At 42.6% G+C, this 27262-nt stretch overlaps 2 protein-coding genes across 3 annotated transcripts in view; one reads left to right on the top strand and one right to left on the bottom strand.

The window, feature by feature from the left end:
• Positions 1–870: 870 nt before the first annotated feature.
• Positions 871–18045, bottom strand: LOC135377816 (protein arginine N-methyltransferase 5-like). Of its 2 annotated transcripts, XM_064610506.1 has the most exons (18): positions 17928–18045; positions 17407–17525; positions 16045–16130; positions 15837–15968; positions 13770–13903; positions 11526–11739; positions 11346–11429; positions 11158–11199; positions 11011–11082; positions 10864–10941; positions 10695–10750; positions 10446–10568; positions 7693–7868; positions 7475–7584; positions 1523–1616; positions 1304–1420; positions 1176–1240; positions 871–1081 (listed from the first exon to the last, which is right to left on the bottom strand). In XM_064610506.1, the coding sequence occupies exons 1-18, from the start codon at positions 18014–18016 to the stop codon at positions 929–931; spliced, it is 1944 nt and encodes a 647-aa protein (XP_064466576.1). In that variant the 5' UTR covers positions 18017–18045; the 3' UTR covers positions 871–928. The 2 variants fall into 2 exon arrangements, with proteins under 2 accessions (XP_064466576.1, XP_064466577.1); XM_064610507.1 differs by lacking the exon at positions 11158–11199.
• Positions 18046–18286: 241 nt separating this feature from the next.
• LOC135397937 (Bardet-Biedl syndrome 4 protein-like) overlaps positions 18287–27262 on the top strand; it is a 28313-nt gene continuing 19337 nt past the window's right edge. Inside the window, exons 1-7 of the mRNA XM_064629428.1 lie at positions 18287–18422; positions 18517–18660; positions 18727–18835; positions 18903–18975; positions 19036–19089; positions 20711–20838; positions 23762–23816. Coding sequence (XP_064485498.1) covers positions 18296–18422; positions 18517–18660; positions 18727–18835; positions 18903–18975; positions 19036–19089; positions 20711–20838; positions 23762–23816 — 690 coding nt within the window. The 5' untranslated portion in view covers positions 18287–18295. The remainder of the gene's footprint in view (positions 18423–18516; positions 18661–18726; positions 18836–18902; positions 18976–19035; positions 19090–20710; positions 20839–23761; positions 23817–27262) is intronic.

The following is a 27262-nucleotide window of genomic DNA, read 5'->3' as shown; positions in this document are numbered from 1 at the left end:
AACGGAAGTTTCAAAACTTGCCAAGCAACAGGATGTGAATGCCTCCACCAGCTTAATGTCAATGTTTTCGAAAACACTTACTTTTTCCCTTCTTTGCGTTGCTATTCACGTGCGCGCCCTATATAAAGCCCGTTCGCTGACGCGATGCCCCCCAAAAGATTAAAGCTATGGAGGGAGCTCCAGCTCATGTGTCACAGGCGTTAACAATTGAAGCCTGCTTACTGGCACGGCAAGAACTGTCATTCAAATGCGTGCTAGAAATTAAATAACTCTTAATTGTTACGCTGTTCTGTTCCAACAATAAGTCTGCAGTATTCACCACAAATCCCAAAATCCCGATATTTTTTCGAAAAAAATCCCGGGATATTGAGACAGCCGGGATTTGGGATATCTCAGATCCCAACACTAGTCATATGCAAGGTCAACAATAGGGGTTAACAGAGTTGGCCCCTTGTACTGAGCCAGAGTTCAATCAATAATGCACAGGATGAACCATGGAGAGATTAAGACACTGAACAGATGGGACCTGCCATGTAAGCGGTATGGAGCCCTACTGATTTCTATTGCTGGCCCAACCAGCACGTGAAGTATGGAGTAAACAAAGCCAGAAAAAGAAATTAAATCAGTATGTCAGCCATTCAATTAGTAACTACCAATTGAGACTCTGTACATAGTTTTCTGAAATGGTCGGTGCATCATGCAATGAAACCATCAAAGTATTCTCATGTGTGCATACGTAAACTGCACTTAAGTGCGGTTTATGTACGCACACAGTGTTTGAGATACAAGTAGTACTTACCATTGAATATAGCCTCATGACACTCCCTGACCCAGACGATAATGATGATATTGGAAAAAGAAAAGGCAATGGCAGTTTTGGCCACTTTAGATGTCTTTAATGAAGCAAGTATCACAGGCAATGAATTGGTTAAAGTCCAATGGTATATGCTCTCCCGCAGGGGTTGTGAACAGTCCCCACCACTGGTTTTGTCACCACCCATTCGTACCACACCTTACGTGGTGTAACACATCTCCAGAAATGAACTTCCAGACACGAGTTACGTGACAGGACCAAGGGCTCCTTAAAGGTTCAGAAAGAGTGCAAAAGATATTAGACATAGACTAACCACGCTTGTGCTGAAAAGCACCAAAGAGCAATTGCAATGGAAGCTTACCTTTATTGGAAAAAATATGGGGAACCAACTGAACATACCAGGTGAGTGAGAATTTGGGTAGATGCCTGCGAGAGGCAGCAAAATATCTTGTACCACAACAGACCTTGCTATTGTATGGCCTCACTTACTGAGTGTAACATCTTTGTACAACACCGTGTCGAAGTAGCCAGCAAACCCGTGGAGCACACAGTTATCCTTAATGTGGAATTTCAGACTTCTGTATCGGCTGTTGTCAATCACCTTATCTGTGACAGCAAGCAAGTTCTATATATATTAGCTTCAGTGTGTCAACAAAGGCACAGAAAAAGAGGAATTTTTATTTAGACTTTAAGTGTCACTTTAATTACCTTTGTTTGGATGGTGAAATGAAAAAAGTGACTGTGGCATGGCTAGTTCTGCAACATTTTGCAGGCGGACTACGTACGGCATTTCAAAAGGCGTCTGAAAAGACACAAAGTTGTATTGTAGTCATTACCGATTATTATTTCCATGGCGGGTTCCCACTAACTAAAGTTGCTGTCAATCAGTACTCAGTACTGATCAATTATCAGTACTCAATACTGATTGACAATGGCTACTAAAGACAATGAGGCATAATCAAGGTACAATTATTTTTGAGATTCTGATCCCCCTCTTCATCTTTGGGCCCATGCTAGCACATTCAAAGCACTGTGGATTATGCTGCAAAAGTGCCCATTGTCATGCATAGCAAGACTACCCACTGCGCCCCATCCCACGAAGAACCAGCAATGTTGCATATGAATACTGTACCATCAAGGACGGGAATAACTACATTTTTGCTGTATTTAAATATAAATGCAAAATATATTGTTTAAAGATGTATTTAAACACTCAGCACAAAAAATTTGTTAGTGGAGCATAGAAATACGAAATACAAGTACAGTATTATAAATGATATATAACATATTCTCCAATCAAGCAGTCACGCTTCAGAAGCAACCAATTTAGCACATTTTTTCCAGCTGTTACCACTGCACTAAGCAGCATATTTTGTGGTGGAGTTGGGTAAATCCACAACACACTTCCTGATTCTGGCAAGAAAATCGTACCTTAGCTTTGCAAATTTCAGAGCTGAATTCAATTTGTTCTCAATAAAATTTGATTTGATAAAATTACTCGTACACAGCCTTATATTTTTCCATAGCATGCTTTTCTATTGCAGTTTTTTACGTGGTACCATTTATGTGCCTCTACACAAAAAAAGAAAAGAAATCCAATGTGGCACCGACACACTACATACACAACAAAAATGCAATACACAACAAAAAAACAATAGCAGACCATATTTGGATAAGAAAAGATGAACGAAAAGTAAGAAACACATAAACGATGGCTTAAAAAATGGGTTTGCTCTTTGTTTAGAAGCAAAACTTCAGAAGTACTCCAGTAGTACTTCTGTGGAAAGACGCCAAACTCAGATTCTCACGCAAAGCCCTTTTGGAGTGCACGAGCATGTTAAATCGCACAAAATGCATGTTTCTGCAGTTCTCATTCGTACAAGTGGGACTCTGTATGCAAACTCCTAGCAACAATACACATTTCTAGTGGCTGTTAGTGGAGTTAGGAAACCAGGTGGAAGAAAATTTGCTTTATCATGCAAGTCTCCCAGTTAGCCCCTCTGCAAAGCAAAGCTATCCTGGCAAAACTTGTTTGCAGGTGGCAGATTTACAAGGTGTGCTGAGCACCAAGCATCACAATCTCGCTGCCTGTCCCAATAATGGATGTAAGTTTCCCCGATTGCGCAAGTTTCTGGTGCCCTGTAGCCGCTTGCATTACAGAAAGGATTTTAACCACAGATGTAAGATCTTTTGCAAGGATTAGTTGGAAGGCATCCTTTCAGATATCCTTGAGCATCCCCAACAACACAGAAAGGTCCTACGATTGTACCCAGGATGTCAACCCCGGACGACGATGACATCCTCAGGAAGTTACCAACTGGTCCTCCCAGTGTTGCCTCCGTGTTAAAGTGGGACTCCCGGTCATATCACCGGCACATCCTCAGGGTGTCAACCTGCAACACTCGCAAGACCTTCTGAGGACGACTTCACCTGCACCCACCTGTACCTCATTTTTCTGCGTATAATTTATACGAAACCAGACGCAGTCCTGATCAGGGTGTCGAACTGAAACGTTTTTCGTTCCGGTTTTCGTTCCGGTTCTATCATAAGCGGTCCGGTACCGGTTCTGCTCTGGAGCAATAACGGTTCTGGTGGGCATATTCATTCCCAGAAAAAAAAAACAATGTTGCAAAATGTAAGCCCGTTTATTCCGCATACATGGTATTTAATATTAATAGCTGCGAAATTGGTAGCTCCTGGTTCTTGTAGGTGACAGTCTGTTCAAATAGTCTTTCTCCTTTCTTGAAGCGCTTGATACAGACGGACTTGTTCGTTGTGATGTCATACGTAAAGTACTTTCTTGCTGGATTGGTGCGATTGCGTCCCATCCGAATGCCTGTTGCTGCTTCCTCGCCAGCAAGCACTACCGCACGAGTATGACGCAAATCGAGGAACACCTTCACTCACAGTCACAAACGCGCTCGACGGCTCCGTTTTCTTTTGTTCGAGTCCTGTCCACAAACGAGGCGCCACTTCGCATGTGCTTGCCTCACGTATACGTAAATGTATTCAACTTCGCTGCTCTCAAACAAGGGACACGTTGCGCGACATTACCGATAGAGAAGCCGTTTCGCAGCCTCCTTGGGTCGCTGTTTAGTTGAGAAGAGTTTGGGCAGATGAAATTAAAACAAACACTACGCCACATTGGTAGAGAGTCACAACCGGTCACATCCCAGACAGAACACTATCTCCTGCAGACGTCCGAAATAGATTCCAACGTCCATGTCCTGAAATTGATGTCAGGTGGACATCCCTGAGAGCGACGTTGATGGACGTCCCTAGCCGTACATCCGCAGGTATGTCGTAACGGCCGTTTGAACAATTGTCCGAATAAGGCCCATGACGGGATGTTAAATGAAGCATTATCGCAGGAGAGAGGGAAACATGGCAAGGTGTGTCGCGGCGTGAGTTCGACTTCTGATGAGACAACTGAATGACTCACACCAAAGGCAGTAAGAAACGCAGATGTTACGTCATAGTGAGTTAATACGCCAAGCAGTTCTACAGTCCACTGTTACAAGTATACGAAATCGCATTAATCTAAAGAATCTCTCCCTTTAGTTTGACTCGCAGGCAGACTGGACTCCCGAATTTGTGGAAGCTCGCGAGACAAGCAATATATAGTATCTGTCTTCGCTTTGAAAGGTATGCCACTGACTTTCAAAGTGATCTTCATTGTTCTAAGAGCTTGTATATGTACGTCTTTTACTTTTTTTGTGCTCGTTGTCCGTAACGGAAATACCAGAAACAAAACAAAAACGAGCAACAGGGAAAGAAAGATGCAATGGCCGAGCCTGAAACAAAATTGCGAAAGCAAACGCCTACAGCCCTAGTAAGAATCTGTTCACTTACGCAGCAACTCAATAAAACAGTATCAATAATAATGAGAAAATGCAGGGCCCTGAGCACCTACGCAAACGTCCGTGCAATGTCCGGGCATCTCGGTATAACCTCCTGTGAGGACAAACGACGGATATTTATGGTAAGTCCAAACCGTAGCCACTTGGAGATGTGGGGGACGTCCGTCGGAAAAATGTCTGCCTCCCAGGGAGATCCGTATTTCCGGGGAAGGATATCCCCAGGGACACCACGGGAAGTTTTGTTCCGTTTGGGATGTACATCTAAGTCATTGTGCGCGAACGATAAAACGTCACAAAGGGAGCCTAAGGGTCATAGTATACCGACATACATTGCACCGTAACCGTAACCCTCGTAAAGTATCCATGACATGCCTTCAGAAAACACGACGACAGTTTCATTCGCCTACTCGTAGTCCAACCGGCGAAATTTTTTCTTGGACCGAAAACCGTTAAATTAATGTTTCGGTTTCCCTCCTGAGCAAAAAAAAACGTATACGGTTTCGATTCCGTTCCGGTTCGCACCAAAATAGCGTTTTTTTTTCGGTTTTCGATTCGCTCTGACACCCTGGTCCTGATAACTTCTCTTTTCCATGCATCTTGATTAACTTCCGCAATACAATCTCGCTGTTTGTTTCTAGCAGGGCTCGGAACGTTATTTTGGGGGGTTCGGTTCAAGTTTCGGTTCGGTTCGGGTTCGGGTTCAGCGCAGCCAAAATAACGGTTTGAACGATATTTATCGGTTCGAACCGGTTTACGTCTGCTGCAATAATCAGCAGAGTGCGAGGTAAATCACTAGTGTAACTAAGTTTCTTTTGTTAGTGACTTGTACTAGAGTCCCGGGCGGAGAGTGTTATCTTCAGGACGTCCTGAGGATAACCTCGAAGGACGAGGACACAATGACACTGCGGGGACATCCTGAGGACCTCGTGTGTTCTTTGGTATGGCACTAATTTTCCCTTTGTTTCAGGATTGCAGTGCTTACATGGCAATACCGTATCCTCTTCAGGCTGTTGAACACATGAACGAAGTTTCTTCTCAGTGTCCAACTTTCAGAATGCGGACATACCAAACACATCCCGAAGCAATCCTGCAAATTTTTCCCAGCCACAGAAGTTGCTTTCGTGGTTAAAAATCGGTGTCTTAGTCACACCGGTCGGGTAGCAGGCAACATTATTGAGTTTGCTTGTGCCATCCCACCTCTTCTGATGTCGACATGATGGCTGTCGGTACTACTAAACAAAGGTGGGTCCCACTGCTCAACCACCAGAGCAGGAATAGCTAGCACTGCCATTGCTCTGAGTGGGGCAGTCTCGTTGCCATCAACAGCTTGACCATCATTAGTTGTCATGGGCAGGCTCCAAAGTTCCAGACGCTTTTAGAAAGAATCCTTACACCTCCACCAAGATGTAGTGGTTCGAAAAGACAGCCTTACTGAGAAGACAAAGATGGAGATGATGGCGATGCAGATGTTCAGTTGCTGTTTGAGGCTTACCTTACACCCAAGCAACAAACAAAGGTTGGGCCAAGCTAGGCTATAGTTAGGCTGGCCTACCTGGTTTTGCTTGGTACATCATCGGCCAACAAGCTTGTTTCTAGATACGGATCTGTACCTTGGTCAACGATTTGCCAAGCATTGGCCAGCCTATATTGTGCCAAGCTTGTGCCAAGATACAGACCAAAGCATTCCTGCGGCGTCCCTCATTTTCGGATTCAACTGTCTCGCGGCGTAAGGTAACGATATACCATTATTTGTTCGTTGCTCGTATTTCCCACAACGTTTCCTGAGGAAAAACAGATACTATACATAACTTGTCCCGCGAGCTTCCGCAAATTCGAGAGACCTACGATGAAAAATGAAAGTCACTGAAAAGTTTAGCCAGCTGTAGGGATCGAACCCACATCTTCTGGATTACCGGTCCAGGGCTCTACCAATTGAGCTAAGCTAACACGCCTCTCTAGCGACTTTCGGGGTGCGTCATCTGAGAGACCTGTTCGCGCGTGTGTCAAAATAAAGGGTGAGGCGTGTCTAAGTTTAATTTGGCGCGTACACAAACGACACTGAACTGATGAATTGCTTGTCGTATTAAGTCGCCATGAAGGTAATGCTTCTGTTTCTTACTGCTTTAGTTTTGAGAAATTTCCTTGGTCCATCGAAAGTCGAACTTATGCAGCGCTAGACCATTCTACGTTTCCCTCTTCCCCAGGCGAGATTGATCAACGCTTTGGCAAGTGCTTGGCCAACGAGCTCGTTTCTTGATACAGATCTGTACCCTGGCCGACGGCTTTCCAAGCCTCGCTCTGCCTATCATTATGCAATGTTGCGCCAACGTTGGATGGCCGAAAGAGTCGTTGGCCAACTGTCATCCGACCTTTTGCCAACCGTCGGCCATAGGCCATTGCTTGCTTGGGCAGTTTCTCACGCGTTCCTGCCTGTGTGTTCCTGCCTACAAGTTCTACTGTAGAACTTGAGCATGAACAAAATGAAGCAGTCTGGGTAAGTGGCAATCAACATCTTCTAACCAATACCCATTAATAGAACCAATAATGAAGAAACAAGCAATGTCTTGTACATTTCTATGGAAAAGGTGGTTTGTTTTTTCAAATGTGGAAGCAGTGCACAGCAGATAATTCAATCTGGATCTGAGATAGCCCCCAGTTCACCAATCTGTGCGCACTTTACTCGGAGGGCAACTGGTACTGAGCCTTTATAAAAGGACTCTGGGTCATCCCTTACCTCGAGGCACTTCTTCTAGTTAAAGGCAAGACAATCGCAGCTATATTTGCAATATCATGAGCTTACCAGTGGCTGCTTGTCCCTCTCCCGCATACCAGCTAGTTCACTGTATAGTTTATGCGACTGGATCGGGCCCAGGAATGACTGGTATGACGCTGGTATGCTGACACCATCCTCTGGCAGGGTAGCACGCAAGAGTGAACATATCAGAAGCCCCAAAAGGGGCACCATGTCACTCATAGACTCACTGTCATCCACTAAGAAATACATGTCTTTTAGCTCACCTTTGAGGAACCTTTGTGCACCATCTAAGCATTCCGGGGATAGTTCATTATCCCCAAATGACCCCAGAAGTTCAGACACCAAGATGTCTGCTTTCTCTGGTGGACTGAACTCTCTCATATCACATGACACCACAGTCACTCTCTCCTGCCAAGACTCCCGTTTTTGGTTGAGTAATCTGTAATACAGTCGTACAGTAATTGATCAACTTCATCTAATAAAAAGTATGGTAGATCAAACTGATATCACTGCAGTGAATACTAGATACAAAATTCCCCCCAGAGTTCATTCCACTTAACTGAACTGCACCATATGTGGATGGCCACAAAAATGGTGCTCGAAAAAGCAGACAAATGCAGTTTACCAAGAGGCTTTTTAAAATTTCTTAAATATCACATTTATCGAGAGGTATTGGTTTCCCCTGCCCGAAGCATTTTGCTTCTGGGTTGCTGCACCAGAGACCAATTCTCCAGATCCAACTCATCCCTAACTCTGCCATAGCCAGGAGGCTCCTCAGCAAACTATTCTTGTCATGTGAAATCATGTCCATGTGTACAATCCAAAACAAAATGATGCTGACAACATGGGAGATGATTCGCTCAAGGCTCTCACTGTCTAGAATCCCTGGAACACTGCCTAGAACACACTAGACACATATGGCTGGTTGGTACTCGAGTCAATTAAAAAAAAAAAAATAATAATAATGCTGGGTTTTGGAAAAATCCAACTGACATGTGTATAAGCTGCTCCAATGCAAGGCAAATCATACATCACACCCAATGGCACTCTACAATGCAATATTTATGACCCTGATGCAAGGGAAGGGGTGGAGTGGTACTAGCTATGAGTCACTTTGTCTTTTTCATAAATTTTTCCATACTCAGTCTTTCAGAACCAGCCTCATGTTTCCTGCGCATTAAATTTCATGCAGGCTTGATCACTCACTTAAGCTTCAGCAGATTCCCTTCAACACGTCAATGTTCTCTCAGTCATTCTTTCGGCGAACCATTATCGACCAGAATGGCCTTCCTCTGCCGCTCGTCTACGTACACGATTTTAACAAGTTTCACAGTGAACTGTCCCTGCTACTCTCATTGTATTAATACTTAGCCATTCACATTTCACTGTCCATTTAATGTATACATATCTGTGGTGTCGCGCAGAGCCGATAGCGCGCGAGGGTAAGAAGCACCATGAGGATCACTATCAATAAAGGATTCTGGAATGGGATGTCTGGCTGAGCGGACACAACAATATCCTGTACAGTATGTTTCTTTTGTATCACATGTAGTACCATATGTAGTTATGTACCTTATTGTGTATTCAGATATCCATCACATAATTATGTAACAATGTTCCCCCCTCATGTAATGCCCTTGCAGGCACTTGAGGTACTTCCATAAATAAATAAATAAATAAATATGTATCCACTGACAATTTCTAGAGAGCTCATGCACATTTTGGTTCATTTTCAGTGAGGCTGTTATGACAGATTTATCATAACTGAGTATGAACTTTGCATACTGGGCAGATTTTAATGTACAGGGATAGACTGGCGCTGTACATGAGTTTTGAGACTGGAGTTTGTAACTCATTTTTACCGAGGTTACTAAATCTGTTACTAACTAAAGGGAAATAAATATGGACACACAATTAAACTTTAGCTTTCTGCACACGTTTTGTGGCCACACCTTGGCCCTCCAAAAATTACTTATTTCGTTTATGGTTCATTTGCTTGCTTGTGCTGTGGCTAAGAGAGCCCTGTTTGAAAAACGTACTTCATCCAGAAGTTGCGCATAAAATTTAAATCTGCAAGGTTACATAGTTTGGGATATGCAAGAAACACAGAATGTATCCACACTCAGTGCGATTTTATGGCAGTGCAAGAACTAGCATGCATGTAGCAGCTGTGGATCTGCCAAGCTCTTAGGGTACTTGTTTGCCTGCAGGAGCCACAGCAGAGTTCTATTCATTTTCATGACCAATTCTTCTTCTTGTAGTGACAGAGGGAAAAGACTAACATCTGTTTCGTGGCCACATCAGAGACACTTCCAACATACACAAATGTACAGTCAGGACTTGCAACAACACCAGTGCACTATTATATAGAGGCTGACCCATTGATGAGGATGTATGTACACTAGAACGCCTTTAGAGTGAAGTTGGTTAGACAACTAAAACTCCACTATATCAGCAGTACATGGCTGGGGATTCAAAATATAGTGCCAAAGGTTTACATCAGTACATCCATACCTTCATCATATGCAGGTTCACTACGCAGATGTACTACTGTATTCTATTTAAAATGAAAACACAGTGAAAAACGTTCATACTTCCCCCACGTCAACTTTTGTAGATTATACTTAGGACCTTGTGTTTTCCGGTTTAATTTCTTTAACTACATTGGGGGTAAAAATCGGGTTTTATCTCTGGAGCTGTAAAACGGTAACATTGGGGTGAAAAGCAGATTTTTGGGTGAAATATAAAAAAGGGCGCTTATCGCATCTTAGTTGAACACGAGATGTGGAACGGCCGTGATGAATGTGCAATGCTTAGCATCCTCCAGGGCCCATATCTGTGGCTGAATCGGCACTTTGCCAAGTTGTTTTTCAAGTTTTACCCTAAGTGACAGTGATGCAAATCGGGGGTAAAAAACGAGTTTAACCCTAAAACACAAGGGCATAGCTATACTCCACAACTACCAGTATAAATGCAATGAGTGTAACAAGGAAGCATCAGAAATAACGTTACATACGTGACTACTGCATTGGGGTTCTTCTCTACAGCATATACTTTGACCTTCTGACCAGCACTTTCAGATGCATTCAAGGCAGCTCTGACCAATGGTCCACGACCCGCCCCCACAACCATCAGTATGCTGTAAGCAGTTAAAATAGCTCAAATTCAAATGATACCTTTCAGTATCCTTTGGTCTTATCATTACATGCACATCATAGCATAATGTAGCTTTTTGTTTTATTATGTCCAAAAAAAGGAGACTTACATTTCTTTGTCCGTTCCTACTTGCTTTCCTTTATCCATTAGTGCTAAGTACATAGCCTGACAAACATAAGAATGTGAGTAAACCAGTCCTGATATTGGGTAACAAATGGGTAATGTGGGACATATTAATTTAAAATTGTAACTTTAAAAACACAAATATGATTACTTACTCTCTGGTACTCAGTGTACTTTACTGGATCCTTTTCAAAAATTTCATAAGTTGAGGACTCAAGGTTATCCATCAAAGGCTAAATAAAAAGTGTAGCCCACGTGTTAGAATTAGAATAACATGCCATTTTTTTTTGCAACAAATTTACCTGGAGTGGTATCTGTAGGTAGTCCTCAAAACCTTTGGAAAACTCAGCTAGAGGATCATCAAGGGGTTGAGACTGGAAAAAGGATGTCTGATCACATTTTACAGGAACTTAGCAGGAGGCCAAGCCACTATATGACTTTATCATTACATGTTCTACAGAGGAAGACGCCCTATTATGACTTCTAAGAATCTGTGATGAGCAAAAAGTTATCTGTATCAGTACTAGACAGAAATTACAATGCTGCTTATCAGATGGAGCTAAACAAAAAAAATTATTTCTGCAGCACAAAGTGAGACAAAGCTCCTATTTAAGGTTGTTGCACAATGAATACTTACACCGTAAAGGTGGTCAATATACTGGTAGTAGTGTTTCATGTGATCATGGTGGCAGCTGCCCTGAACGATTATTTGTGCTGACATCTAAAAAAAGAAAAAGAAAGAGGTTTCACAGACAGTTTAACATAAAGGCAAAGAACCGAGACTTATCCATGCACTACACTGGCTGATGTTGGATACCTTGAAAAACCTGTGAATGACAGTTTGGTGCGCTTTTGACAAAACAGGATAACCCTTCTTGTTGGTCATGAAGAGAGAAGTAGGGATAACCACACAGCGTACAGGCTCTCCCAGCCAGCGCCTCAAAGATGACTCCGAGGGAAGGTCTGCAGACATACGTAAAGCCACCCCGAGGCGCTTCTCAGTGCCACATAGGTTGCGAAAGGTGTTCCACCTGGAACAAAATATAAACACGTTTTCATACTCATGTGTAACTGGCATATTTCTTGTTGCATGTCTGAAATGCACTGCAGATTATGTCTCTCATGCTCAACACTGATTACTAGAGCGTGGATAAATATGCACTAAAAACTCTCATACTATGCATGCAACTATACACTAAAAATATCTGAATTATGGAGTAAAAACCTTGAAGATATGCAATGTGTTTCATTGTTTGTGGTATGAAAGTAATGCATGGAGTGCATACTTGACCAAGTTTGAGCGTTTTATTAGTGACTGCGGGGTGAAATATCGCTGCCATCGTTCACAAGCACACAACAAAGAGGATCTGCATTACATATATAAATCATGCAGGTGAAAGCTTTGCTTTTGGCACCGCAGCATGGTGCTGATCAAAATGTGGTCGTCGCCTGTCTTCGGAAGGGTAAACGAGAAGGAAAGTGGCGAAGGCGAAGTACGGCCCATCGGCCATGCACACACAGGGAACGCACTCCGAAGCAAGGTAAAGGCACAAGCTTTGAGCAGCGCTGTGCAAGAAGATGTTCAACATTTGTGGACAGTACTTCGTGCACTGGAACAGTCAGTGTGGGCGCCGAACATCGCATCCCACTGAAGCATAGAAAATATTCTATTGTGATTGGAATTTTCGCGAAAGACAGCCCAAAGCCTTCCCAAATCTAGCAATACCTTCCAAGAGGAAGAAGAAGAATGCTCTCCTACCTGGCTGCAAATATGGCAAAATATGAATTTTTCATACATTTTCATGCGGACTATGTCATAACGTGCAGAAGATGCATTTATATGCACGATAGAACCTGTCTAATCTATCCCAAACCAAGACAAAAAGCCTTTTTTTAATCGTCCAGATAGGAAACCATTAAGGCTCTCGGTTTTCGGAATTAATCGCGGATCCCTTCGCTTGACACAGAATTTCACAGAATCACTTATTTTTATGGGGGTGTGGATATTCGAGTTCTCGAATTAGAATCGAATATCCATCTCGAAGTATTCTATTCGCGATCGAACACCCAATATTCGGGTTTCTGGATATTCGACTATTCGCAGAGTACGAACGACACCTCCCGAAAGTGGGCTTCATCTGACGCTTCCCTGCATGAGGTGAAGCCTGCTTTACGAAATTGTCCATGCTGCAGGACAAACACAGATAGATTGTAGTTTAGCGTAAGATAACGTTATCCCAAGTTTATTGTGCATACTTCGCCCGAGGATGCTTCCCTGCATGCTTCCCTCCCGTGAGCAGTTTAGCGGTGGCAGTAGGGGAACATTTAAAGAAAATGAGTTAACGTTTTTATGAGAAACCCTAATGATGCATAAGCTATTGCATATGAATGTACACGGCTGCTGCTACTGTAGAGGAGCCGAGGCACTCCTCAAGCCCTTCGGCTTTTAGCCTCGACTTCTCCCATCTACTGATGGAAATAAAACGTATGTATGTATGTATGTATATGCTGAAAGATCTTTCAGCAGGTATAAAATGATTGCAGGCAACAGGCTGCATCAGGGGAGGACACAAGATATCAGTATGTAATGCTGAGCCACAACAGTGCTTTAAATCTGTAATTTTAGGAAATCTTTTTGTTCACACATTATCCAAGAAAATAAAATGTTTACGGTTTCAAGCAGTCATTGACAGCTCGCCACGGAGAATCACAGAATTTACGAGTCAGTACCGTGGAATTTTGAATCTGCCGCTGCAGAAAACCGAGGGCCTTTATAAATCATATCGAGAAAAGAACCATGTATTTGCATAACATCATCACCATAAAGAGCGGCGAGAAAGCAGGCGAGCTGGTGATAATTGATCTTCATAACGAACCCTGAGACTGGGAAAAAAAACACACTAAACAGGAGTCACAATTCTCAAGTCTCAGTTCATTCTCATTCAAGTCTCAGTTGAGACTCCTGTTTAGTGTGTTTTTTTCCCCAGTCTCAGGGTTCGTTATGAAGATCATCACCATCTTCATCCACATTCTACTGATTACCAGTAGGCTTGCTGCTTACCATTCCCAGGGGTCATCGCGTGGGGTACCATCATCATCTTCATTGTGGCACATTTCATCAGTCGATGCATAGTACCTGTGGCAGGCATCCACTGGCGACTCCATTGGTACCAATACCCAGGCTTGAAACATCATCTGAAAAATCCATATCAACTTGAAATTCACCCAAGATGTCTTGTGCTGCAGATGCACAACACTCACGTCATGCAAGCTTCTGAACTAGAATGTGACACAATGTACACTAGTGCTGAAAAGTAGAGGGATTTGAGGCAGCTTTCCAGTGCTTCCCCTGTCACACGATCAGTCTTGATGGACTACTGAAACCACTGGCAATAGAATATGTGCGTAGCATGTCAACCTGCCACAGAGCATGGGATCCAATGCTCTTACACGCACATTCGATGCCCATTGGTTTCGATGACCATTCAAAACTGACCGCGTGACAGGGGTGGGGTACAACACTATATCCAGACACAACATAAAGCTGGCAGCACTGCTGCACATACACAAACCTCGTTCGTGCCCTTGCCGAGTGAACACTCAGCTTGCAAGTGGTGCAAATGCTTTTCAATAAGTTGTGTAGCCCACAAATGCGCCGCCGTGCTATGAACCAAATTTTCCTGTAATTCTCGAGGTAGATAATCACATCCCTGCACAACAAGCTGTGCAAATCTTGAACACTTCTTGCAGGTGACTAAAGATGCACCCCACATCATCCAAGAGCATCCCACACACACTTCATTGGATTGAGGTCTGCCAATCTAAGCAATATTTTTAGAGTGACGCTACTGGCACCTTTGTGTCGGTGGGAGCTACTGAATGTCTAAAAAAAATTGGTGGAAATCCAACACCTAGAAAGGTGCAAGCTGTAGAATCTCTTACCTTTGGTCACCAGCGTATGCGAGAGGTATACACTTAGAGCCTGAAGTTTTAGGGTTTAACCCGATTCTTCCCTGAATTTGCACCCTGAATTGAAGGTTGCCTTTTTAGGGTGAAACCCAATTTTCACTCAGCAAATTGCCATCACTGAAACATCTGTAGCAATGCGCACTAGCCTGTCTGGCAGCAAACACAATTACATCACAATTTTAACCAAACCAGTACAGTTTGTTAAGAGTAATAGAGCCTGATTTCTGCCCAAATTTACCATACTGGAAGTTTTCCCCCCAAATTCCCATGAATTTAGAGCACATGTTTATTTCCCAGATTTTTACCCCCCAAATTTGAAAAACATATTTCCTGAAAACTTCAGGCTCTATATATACTGTCATCAGAAGCTCACAATGGTTATCAAAAATCAAATTTAACCCATGTCATGAACTACTGATGAACATGAGAAAGTACCATAAAAGGCACAACGCAACAATAACCACTACATGTACACATGACATAACCAGTGCTGCTTATAGAAAAGGGGCGGAAAGAGGCACGAGGATGAAGCTGAACTTCCAACTGCTGAACACCCCATTGTCCCACCACCCTTTGTCCCATGTAGGAAGGAAGTCGTCTATTGTATACCCCTTAGTTGTGGCAAAGTTTACGTGGGTCAGATGGAAAGATGTATGCAAGAATAGGCTGAGGGAGCATGCAGCGTCATCACAAGGCTCTCCGCCGGGTCACCTTTCCGTTGATTGCAGCAGGTGCGGTTGCACTCCCATGTTTGACAACACGTCAATTGAAGCAGTGTATCAAAAAAGAATAGAAAGAGAGATAACAGAGGCATTCATCATGGAATGACTTGGAACTGAAAAGTGTGTGAGCAGTGCTTCAGTCAACCTTCTTCAGGAAGAAACAACATTCCTGGCATCTGATTATAGCCCACACTACAGCTCTGATAAGGTTCCGTGATTGGCTCTGGTAGAAGTATTTAAAGAATTGTTTGTCCTAATAAACACCAGTTGCAAGTTCAGTGTTGTCCTCGTACCTCTTTCTGTCCTTTTTCTACAAGTTGCGCTGGTTATATCATCTGTACTACTTACCAAGTACTCCACTTTGCCATTTTTGTTCAACTACTACATGCTCTGCAATGGTTTACTGAAAAATTATGCACAAAGAAAATGTCTCTCACCTGATAGGCCGTTGCAGCAAGAATGTAGTTGTGCAACATGCGAGCCAGATTAATACACTGTACACTCCTGAGCTGCAACATAATTGCAGGCACTCCCAAATGGGCAGCATAGCCCAATTCTCTGTGCAAGATCTGCACATCAAATAGGAAAAATGTTGAACACTTTGTGTCATCACTATTAAATCTAGGAAATTAGTCCTGGCAGTACCTTTTCAGATGTTCTTCTAGTGATTTCAATAGGAGAGTCCACATTAATAGATCGAGACAATTTTAGTATCACCAAACTGCTCCAGTCTGCAGAGAAAATGAAGTACATGTAGGTACATATGTAGGTGTACATATGTAGGTACATGTTTGTAACATTGTTACCACTCCATGATGGCGAAGATGAGCAGGGCAAAAACACGTAGACAACACAACACAGCAGATCAGTGCTGCTTGAGCTGCTGTGTTGGTCGTCTACATGTTTTTGCCCTGCTCAGGTTTGCCGTTTTGGAGTTCATCCACCAGCTTGCCTGTGTCTACACACTTTTAAGTTTTACCACTGTGCTGTTTTGCACAAAGAACCAGTGACAGAACAAATGTGGGCCTTTAACTCCATATCAGCATCCATTCCTATAGCCCCATCATCAATTCATATGGCCAGACAATGTTGTTTGTGCTGCAAATCCTGTCACCTTCCTGCCAAGTAACACCTTGAATTGACTGTACAGTAAGAAAAGGATTCCTCATGTTTATAGAATAAAACTAATCCCGTCCATCTTCCAAAACCTTGCAAGCGATCCAACGAGCAGTGCCTAAGCATAGCTGACACATAGTTCAAAATTCATTAATATATTTATTTTAGCCTGCAGCCTCATTAAATTATGTGGGAGATTAGTTTAGCACTACCTAACTAAAACAAGAGATGTGCTATCAGTCAACAGCTAATATCCAACACTGTCCACTACTGTCACGTCAAAGTGTTCCTTTACTCACGGGTCACAATCACCAAACTGAGATCGAAGTGCTTTGAAAGAGTAGTGGCATATTCAGGATCGTTCATTATGTGTTAACCTACATACGTAAGTTATTATGTACGTAGGTGGGTGGTCCTTGAATTCAAATAGTCATGTGCGTGGTGATGGTTGTGTTTTTCTTTTTTTTGTGTGTGTGTGTGTATCATGCCTTCATCATCCGGTACCTGTATGGTGAGATGTGAGTCACGTAGCATAACGGTAACACAATTTAATAGTCAGTTGACGAGGTTAACTGGCACAGAAACATGTTTGCTTGGGTGCCATGCCATACACTCTTCAAGCTGTTGCTGGGAAATACATAATCAACATTCATCACACATGCATATGTTTGTCCTGATGTCTGCATGAGTGGCAGTGCCCTTTGTAACGTCTTCAAGGAATTTGCCCAAATACCATCCATTATTCATCGTATAAACCGTATCGTGACAAATAGCAAATATAATGGGATCGGGTAAGTTTTTCTGTGTCCTTACCATGGAAGCGTTCTGACACAAAGCAGGACTTTGTGATGGGTCAGGAAATATGCACGAATGGTTTTTACGTTTCCTCACCTTGGGAAGGGAGCACCAAGTCAGATCGGGCAAATGGTTTGGTCTGCAAGGTACTGTCACTGTTAAGGAATTCCTGACGATACCGAGGATGACTGATATCAGCCGCCACAAACTTGAAGCTGAAAGTTTAGCACGATACCACTTCAGTAACAAGATCGCGATATCAACAATTCACGGCAGCAAAATTTATCTGAATAAGGAATACACGACATCCGAAATACAGTAAGAACAGCGGTTCTATTCTAATGTCAGCTTGTCGTGTATCTTCCCGCGCATTTTTACCAATGCAACTTGTTCACATCGAACCATTCCACTAACATACTATTTGCATTGCCATTAAAAATTGAGGTTTGTGATTTATTTTTATACGCTTATGCATTTCAGATCGTGACAGTTCCCGTGATCACGTTGTAACGTGCTTTGCACGTACAATAGCGTGACAAGAAAAGCGATCAGCACGAATCTATTGTAGTCAAATGTGAACATAAACATCAAAGTGAGTCAAATGATCAAACAGATACCCAGAATTTCCTGCCGCTAATAGGGACTCCGAAATATCGTGAACGAAATGCAGGTCAACACCGCAAGACACATGCTTCGTTGCCGCCATGTTTAAACTAGAGGGAATCTAAAAGGAGAGAGAAGAAGTCAAGTCAAGTGGCCACAAGCGTCACGTTTTTGCAACGCCTTTGACTACAGTTTCATCTGACGTGACGAGGACACACGAACTTATAAAATTTAACTAGAAATACAAAGAACAACGAATTTCTCAGGAAAGGAAAAACTCTGTTTCCGCATCTTTATTCATTGACGAATCAGCCTTTGAAGGTTAGTTTCGGAATAGCTGGTGGTTGCTAAGCAACAGTCACAAACATTTGCCTTTCGTACGATGGCCGGTTTTGCAAAAGAACCTTTGCCTAGCTCGAGCGGCGGCTTTAACAGCAAAACTGCGTTGGAACATGCAAAATCAAAAAAATCTGCCGACGATGCTGCAACGCGTCCAAAGCCCAAGAAAGGTGAATATTTGAATGAAAACTATCTCCGAGTTGCGCTCTGCCATGAAACCGAAATCACATTGCCCTTTCTGGCTTCGTCTTTTCCTCCATCCAGCCTCAGAGTTACCTTCTGTAGAAAGGAAAAACTGGCTGGTTCACATGCATTTGGTTAGGAAGGAATTTAACACTTGCAAACTGCTCATAAGGGAGCAACTGAATGAGACCCACGGCATGTGCGAATATGCATTATACGTACAAGGTACTGTACATATGTCAATAGAAAAGGGAGACTTCGAAATGAGTACGTTTGTGTGTTTTATTCCAGGTCTTATACTGCGTCGAGAAGGGCAAATTAAAGCATCGATGGAGATGTTCCAGTCCTGTGCTTTGCTCAATGGAGACACCACCAACCTGGAACAAGTTGCCCGTTCCTTGTGAGTTAAGGAAGGGAGACGTACCTGTTGTTCTCTTATTCTTGCTTGTTTGTCAATTTCTTCCTAGATTTCTTTCGGGAAGGCATCAAGCTGCTATTGATATTTATGAAGAGTGTATTCAGCTGGGTGCTAAAGACTGGGTGAGGAGCTCCCGTTTTCAAGTTTGGGCTACAGTGAATGATTCATGCTGTTACTTGCAGGACATGTATCATACACTCGGATTGTGTTACATGAGGTTGCAAAACCTCGAGAAGGTACGCAATATTTACAGCGAAAAAAATTACGAATAAGCATTTATGAATAATATCGATATGCGTATACCATTGTATACGGGTGCGTAAAAGAAGCTGTTACATGCATGGGGTATGACTGCGGTCCATTTCGAGTACGAGTGACAACTGGGCCATTCCATGCCAAATATGATCCAAACACGCCGCTCGACCATCACCGATTTTTATTTTATTTTTTAAATTGTGCAGGTAGCTTCGATGGAAAAGTAGTTTCGAAGGTGTCTCTTCAAAAATTTTGTCTGTATTTTCTTCAATATGTGAAAGTGCTTGGAAGGTTGCGCCCAGTGAGAAAAGTGTACCTTACATAACCTACTAAATGTGATTTTTACGTCATTGGAAGATGCGACACTCTACTCGATTTTCGCTACTTATTCTGTCATTTTTTACCGCCTTCCTTTTAGAATTCACGGGTAAATCAAACACGGTCTCATGATGTAAGGTGTTCCAGGTGTACAAACAGGTGTGATGTTGCTCGTGAACGGAAGATTCTGGCTAACAGACACGAGCACTGCATTGCTGCACCAGGCACAAGGAAGTTCCACCACTTCGAACTGATTTCTGAAACAACAGTTGCGGCGAAACGAACCGTTTTCTAATGAAAAAAGAAAAAGAACGATATCCAAGCATATGTGAGATGAATTCCCCCTGACGCTCGTCTGTTCTGTTGTTTCCTGTGTACATTGCTGTGTGAGAGAACTTTGATAAACTAAAACAGTACAAAAAAGCGACGAGGAAATAAAGAAAATGCGAGAAAGCCCGGCGCTGGAGGTTGATTGCATGAATGTGACTTGGCTGTGTCTTTTCCTGAAGCGCGTTTCAGTACTTTATACCACTCTTTGATTGTGGACTTGAGGTATTCTTTTTGGGCCAGCACGGGTCTTGGGGAAAAAAAAAAAAGCATTTTCTCGCGCATGCCAAATAGTAGTTTCTGAGTTTCTTAGGAGCACATAGTGAAGGCATTCTACAATCGAATCACACAATAGTGCTTTTTATTGGGACCGCCACATCCCGAAAACTCAGCTCGAAAAATTGCCAAATTTGCAAACCTTTTCGTTTTCAAGTGTCGCTAGCGCGGGAGGTACTACTAAGAGAAAAATGATTATTATTATTTGTGTACACCTGAAACACCATACAGCGTGAGACCGTGTTTATTTTACCAGTGGATTCTAAAAGGAAGGCTGTAAAAAATGACAAACGTAGTGAAAATCGCGTCCTTCGCATACCCTCTTAGAGGGTGAGGAGGGAAATCTATTTCGCAATAGGTCTAGAGGGCAGAATGTTGCATCTTCTAATACATAAAAATCACATCTAGAAGGTTATAGAATTACACACAGACTAACTGATCGCGAGAATGTAAGGTACACTTTTCTCACTCGGCGCAACCTTTCGAGCACTTTCAATATTGAAGAAAATATATTTTGAACAGAGATCTTCGAAACTACACCTCCCTCGAAGCCCCGTACCTGCACAATAAAAAAAAAAAAAAAAAAAAAGAGATCGGTGATGGTCGAGCGACCTGTTTGGATCATTTGGCGTGGAATGCCCCAACTGCTAAGACTAATGAGCGCTAGTTTCTGTTTTGCAGGCAAAAGAATGTTTCACAGAATCACTTCACCTGAGCCCACATGATGAGACGGCTGTTGTCCTTGGTCAACTACTTGAAACTATGGACGATGTCAAGGGAGCAGTTGCAACGTATAGAAAAGCTCTAGAGTATGAATTCTGTTGTTAATACCAGTGTGCTCACCCTGGCTAATCTGCTGCCTCCTAAATTACTATTCATAGTACAATTTAAACATGATTATATTATATGTACTACGCAGCACTATATACCTTCAGGGCTCTATGAAATTGGAAGCGTGGGGGGGGGGGGAGAGACAATACTAAAAAAAAAAAAAAGTGTGAGAGGCAAAATGCGATAATTGTTAGTTGTGGAACATCGACAGCATTTTCTGAGACAATAGACGACTGTGAACGGCGCCATGTTTCTGACGACTACCGCTAAAGGGACGATGTACGCGAAACGACATTTATGTTGCAGTAATTCATTGTAAACTTAAAGTAACAGGATTATCGTACGTTTGTGTAATGTACGGGAAAATACGATTTTCAAAGAATTGCTATGATAGCTGAAAAAAGCTAGGAAAGCTGCATTCTGTCGCGACACAGAGAAAGAAAAACGTAGCCTGGAAAAATAAGTTGAGGCGTCATCTGTTCTTTTAGTCTAGTGTTGGAGTACAAGAACAGCTCTACACGAATGCTTGTAACAATTTATTTATTTATTTTTATTGTCAATGCACTCATGGCGACGAGGGCACAAAAGGGGGGAGGGGCTTTATACATTCAATGAGAACGACATTATTTAAAAGCTATGTTACCAGCCGAGAGGATACATAAACATTATTAAATGAAGTACTTAATGCGAAGTGGGAACAACACAGAATGCAAGCATAAATATAAATACGATAAGGCGCACTGGGCAGAGTCACATAGAGAGTAAGCGTGTAAACAATAAAGTCTATAGTGCACACTGGTGGGACAACGTCAGGTTTTGAACCGTCAACAATGCAAGGATGGTTGGCGAACTGGTGATACTGATGCATATAGAAAATTTTTCATGTCTCCGGGTTATCAGTATGTATACTGCAAACGTATTTTTATTCGCGATGTATTAATTTTCGCGAATCGCATTTGGGAAGTTATTCGCGAGTATTTAATTTCGCGATTCCAGTTCTGTTTCCTTCCGCGGGATCAATGTCAAGCTGTGTTCGCGAGTAAAATTTTTCGCGATTTTTTAGCGGTCGCGAAATTCGCGAAAATTAATACGTCGCTAATAAAAATACGTTTCCAGTACTTCCAACAACACCACAACAACAGCGACCTACAGACCACATTAAAAAAAAAAACATCCGTGTTAGCGCTGCGAAGCAACTGTGATTATGAGCGGCGTACAGACGTGGACAGATGGAGAGATGACAGCAGGAAGGAGTGGGGGACAGGGGGGGTTAATATGCGTCCTGGGCCGACTTCAGGGGCAACTGTGCTGACATTCATCTGGAAAATCTGCCGGAAAACCCAGGCAAAAACAAACAGTAAAACAGCACAGCCGCTGCGGGGATTCGAACGCGCGTCACCTCCTAGTCTCGGCGTACCTTACAGAAAAACACTCCTTTTTGACCACCACAAAGTTGCGTTCGGTTGTAAATTAACTGTACATACATGGTGTCTATTTTATTCATTACAAATTTTTAAATAAAAAAATCTACGAGAGCAGTCATAAATGTCGTTTTTGCAGTTGAGTTATACGGCCATGCCGACATCAGTTAGTACAAAATGACTAATTACCTAAAATTCATCAATCAGCTCTTTAATTAGGGGATTTCGTGCAGAAGCGAGATTGCAGAATGGGAGGAAATCCGCGTTGAAACTGAAAGCCATTCTATTTTTTTTTAATCCTGAAAGGCGCATGTGCGTTGTAATAACTATCACCGAATTTTGCTACGCAAATGAGCCGAAACTACCGTACTACTTCACGGCATGCGCTCGTTTCAGGTTTTTAAAGCTTTTTTTTTTGCTTAAAAAATACTTTCAACAAGGATTGTCCCCTATTCTGCTACCTCGCTTTTGCCCGAAATCCCAAAATTAAAGAATTAATTTATGAATTTTAGATAATTACTGATTTTGTAGTTACATACTCTCTTCGAGAGGATGTCCACCTGGCCGTATAACTCAACTGCAAAACGCCATCTATGCTGCTCTCATTGCTTTTTTTATGAAAAAGCTATAAATAATAATAATAATAATAATAATAATAATAATAATAATAATAATAATAATAATAATAATAATAATAATAATAATAATAATAATAATAATAATAATAATAATAATAATAATAATAATAAAACACCCTGTATAACTTACATCAGTCCACTGAAGATCTCTGATCCATATACATAAACAAGTGCTTTCATGACGATCGTTACATTGAAGTTCTGTTTACATGTGCTGCAATGGGCGAACTGACAGGAACCAGCAATTTGATGCATACTGCAGACCCCCAGATTATACGGACACTAAAAAAGGACAACAAGACATTGTGTGTTGTTGTCCTTTTATCGTGTCCCTAGTCTCGGAGTTTTCAATATGTATCACTATCACCAGGACGCTTGCTTCCGTTCATTCATATAGGCGCCGACTGCGTGGGAACCTTACAAAGAGGATCATGCTGTACAGGGAACCTTAGTGTCTCACATGAGTGCAACATTTGTATCAGAAGTGCCCTTTCTAATTAAAGTAGTTACAAGAATATTTCGTTAATCGAAGAAGGTAACACTTCCTTGAAACTGAGACAAAAGATAGACGCAAGACAAGTTCATTACGCCCAGACGGCTTGGTTGCTGGTTATGACTGACTTAGGAGTCTTGTCCTGTGGAGTTTCGTGTTCTGTCTGGCATCTTTCTTTCCACTCAGTCTCAGCGAAATGTTATCTTCTTGGAAGCTACACCAGTATGCTTGCATCCTACTTTTACGTTCATTTTTCTTAATATTATTGCGCACGACTGAACATCGCTCAGCATGCTTTATCGGGGTTGTTACTTTCCTGTGCTACACTCTGTCTCGCATTTTTATGCAGTTACCACCCAGAGAGTGCAGAGCTCAATACCAGGCTAGGACTGCTTTATATTCAGGTATGCAATCTATACATATATCTATAGCGCATAGCGGCTTACAAAACAATGACGGCAGCACCCGGTATGAGACAGGGACAGTAAGAAACAAGGACTTACTGTCCCTGTCTTATATCGGGTGCTGCCGTCATGGATAATCAACAGATAGCCCGTTTTCTCATGGTCCCCCCAAATATCAAATATGACATTACATGGGAGAGTGCGAAAGAAATATATAATGTACACCATGAACCAGCTATGAGACACAGCGTATATATGATAGATACATAGACAATGAAAACACAACATAATATAGAATAATTACTGTTGCATAGAAATTAACTTAGTAATGGATGAGCCAGTGAGTTGCAATGAGTAACAGTTGCAGTGATTTTCAAATTAGAGAAGCTGTCCCCGACGTACTATAATTGATATGCCGCTGCTGTTATATTTTCATAGTACTTGATCCTCAGGCGCGGATCTAGGGGGGGGGGAGGGGTCCGGACCCCCTGAATTCCAGACTTGAACATAGGGTTCAGTGGACCAATCCCAGTATGCACGTGGCACTTGTCCGCAGCGCCCCCCTCCCCCCTCGGGAAAATCCTAGATCCGCCCCTGTTGATACTCATGCCAACAATCCTTAATCATCTTTCCGCATACTCATGCTACAGTCCGCGATTCACAAACCCATCTACTCTTGCAGGAGATGGGTTTAAGCCTCACAAATCATTTTGTAAACGAAGTTCCACGAAGTTAAACGAAGTTTGTCACGAAGTTAAACGAAGCTTGTCACGAATATTCATGCTGCGTGTTTGCTGTAACACTTCATACATGCCATGTTACAGCATATCGCGGAGCCACTCTTGCAGGATCTGACCTCATCTCATACTCTGCGCGTACAGGATAACATCTGTATACTATCAGTACTATCAGTGACAGATGCACACAGTGTTGTGAAGTAACCGGAGTAAAAGTGTCCGAGTAGGTGCACCTAGACACTTTTTGTGTACGTTGAAGAAAATATTAGATATATTTTCTTACGCGTACTTTGAATCTGAATCTACTTGCCTCTTTCCGAGTACCCAGTAAATCACTTACATCCATGCAATGTCTATGCGATATCTAATTCTGGATATTTGGATGTCTGCTGGAGATTCGTGAGGATCCAGCTTACATCTACAGGACGTCCGTGAGATATGCATTTTAACCCTCCTTTGTCATCCTAGATATGTCCCTGCAAGGTATTTTAATGGATATCTGGACACAAATTGGACGTCACAAATAGTTCTGACTTAAAATTTAATATTAACTTGCGCTTACTTACTTTTATTTTAATACATATCTGAGACGACGACGGCACGCTGATATAAACGGAAAGTACAAACATATTACATATGTTAATTATTACAGATTGTCATCATGTATGTGTTTGTTGACATAAATGCTTCGAGCATCAACAACAGGAAAAAAGAAATCCAGGAACTGGAGCATTCCCCGCCAGCGTTCGGCCACACTCCGACACACGGTCCACCAAGGCAGACCAGGTTAACAAAGGTGCTCTCACCTTAAAAAGAGCAGACTCTTTTTGCCCCCTCCACCGCGTACGCAGATCTGAAGGGAGACCAAAGCATTCACAATAGAGAGTGTATTGGCATCAAATGGAAGGCCGGCCACAGGGGCAGGCTTCCTGTAGCATCTCAAACAGACTCGAACAACATTCTGAGTGGACCAGAAGCATGTATAAAATTCAGCTGGGAGGCCATCGGAACCGGGAGACTTCCTGTGTGAAGAGCTTTGACGGCAGCAGTATATTCGTCCACAGAGAACGGAGCTGCACTGAGCTCGATACGTCGTGCGTCCGGCAAAAACGCTCGGCCCTCGACGTCGGCAGGCTGCACGGAGTCAAAAAGCGTCATAAAATGATCACGCAGCAGTCTCTATAGTCCAATAGTCTCTATTGGCAAGATGGCCATAGCATATACTGAAATCCAAGTTGTTGAGGCACATTCGTTAAGTGTATTGGGCCGTGGTGAGGGGGTGCTTCTCTGCAATTATCCCGTGTACCTGCAGAGTCAAGGTATAACCAATAGCGTTTCTGACATTCCTTCATGTCAAATACTGTGTTTTTAATTCAACCTACTGTCAATAATGTGATTAGCTGTTGAGGGAGCTGTAAAAGTGATCGAATTCCGGTGTTGCTTGACGAGCGTTACGCATAGATAAATATTTTCACGTCTAGCAGCACGCGAACGATAAAAATATATAACGATTTTACTTTTTCCTCCCATATCTAGTTAGCGTTTACAGAAGTTTTTGCTTGCTTTCAGCACAACAAAAATGTGGCTGTCGGAACAAGATATGTCATAAACTTCACATTTATCCGTGTATCTCCACGCGACGTCCTGGCGACATTCCTGGTGACATTCAACCAGTGCCCAAAATCTCGTGTATTGGATCTTCCATGGATATCCTTGGGATCTCCAAGCTGCTTCCTCCAGTCAAATATCCAAAGCGCGATATCCTGCAGATCTACCTAGGACATCTGTTATTTACTGCGTAAAACCAAAACGCGAATGTCGTTCTGGGACATCCAGTAGATATCGCATTGGCTGTCCAGATATTCAGGACGTTCGCGACCTTATAGGGATGTTCTGTGGATATGAGTGGTTTACTGGGCCCAGCAAACCAGAGACGTCCCCTGAACATCCATGTCATATCCTGACTCGGAGGTTGGAACGTCCCAGGGAACACACCACAAATCCCATAGACATAATCTGTACATCCAGGGGACAAAAAAATCTTCCCCTGTCGGACATTCCACGATCCCACAAATGTACAGTAGACGTCCGTGGGATATTGACAGCTTTGAGATCGAGACGACGCATGGATATTTATTGGGAGCTTGAAGTTGCTTTTATCATCTTCAAATCATATTTTGAAACATTTTGCGAGAGTTGTGTGTGTGTGTGTAGGGGGCTGGTGTCGGCACCATTAACGGACCCGTAACTATAGAGAGGGGCCACCACATAACTATTTCATTCCCTGTTGCCCCACTGTACCCGTTTCTGGTAAGTCCCATAACGGACACAGAGCGCAGTGGTTTAAATAAAGCAAACAGAGAAATGGAAAAGCTCACAGTCCAAAAAGCTTCAAAAGGTACTAGCATTCCCTTTCCAAGAGAAAACAAATACTATATTGCTTGTCGCGCGAACTTCCGCGAATCCGAGGGTACTCCTCGCCTCTGAAACAAAACAGATGGTGAGCTGTCTAAGTATAATCCGATTATGCACAAAAACAACAGTCAAGTGACGAGTTGCGTGGTGTATTAACTCTGCAACAAGGTAACGCCCGTGTTTCTTACTGCTCTTGGTCTGAGACACTCAGTATAGGTTCATCGAAAGTGAAATTTGAGAGTGCCACAGATTTCCGCATTTCTACCTCGCAGAGATGCGGAATTCTGTGGCACA

Source organism: Ornithodoros turicata, chromosome 1 (assembly GCF_037126465.1).
Source record: "Ornithodoros turicata isolate Travis chromosome 1, ASM3712646v1, whole genome shotgun sequence".
NCBI classification, from domain to species: domain Eukaryota; kingdom Metazoa; phylum Arthropoda; class Arachnida; order Ixodida; family Argasidae; genus Ornithodoros; species Ornithodoros turicata.
Note: the sequence above shows the minus strand (reverse complement) of the source record. Positions and strands in the feature narration are given on the sequence as shown.

What these genes read in the sequence shown, in the direction of transcription:
- LOC135377816 (XM_064610506.1), bottom strand. Translation starts at nt 18,016, where the DNA reads ATGGCGGCAACGAAGCATGTGTCTTGCGGTGTTGACCTGCATTTCGTT. An exon ending in ACCTACAGATACCACTCCAG is followed by an intron (nt 10,942 to 11,010) that starts GTAAATTTGTTG and finishes CTTTTTATTTAG; the next exon opens with CCTTTGATGGATAACCTTGA. An exon ending in GTACAAAGATGTTACACTCA is followed by an intron (nt 1,241 to 1,303) that starts GTAAGTGAGGCC and finishes TGCCTCTCGCAG; the next exon opens with GCATCTACCCAAATTCTCAC.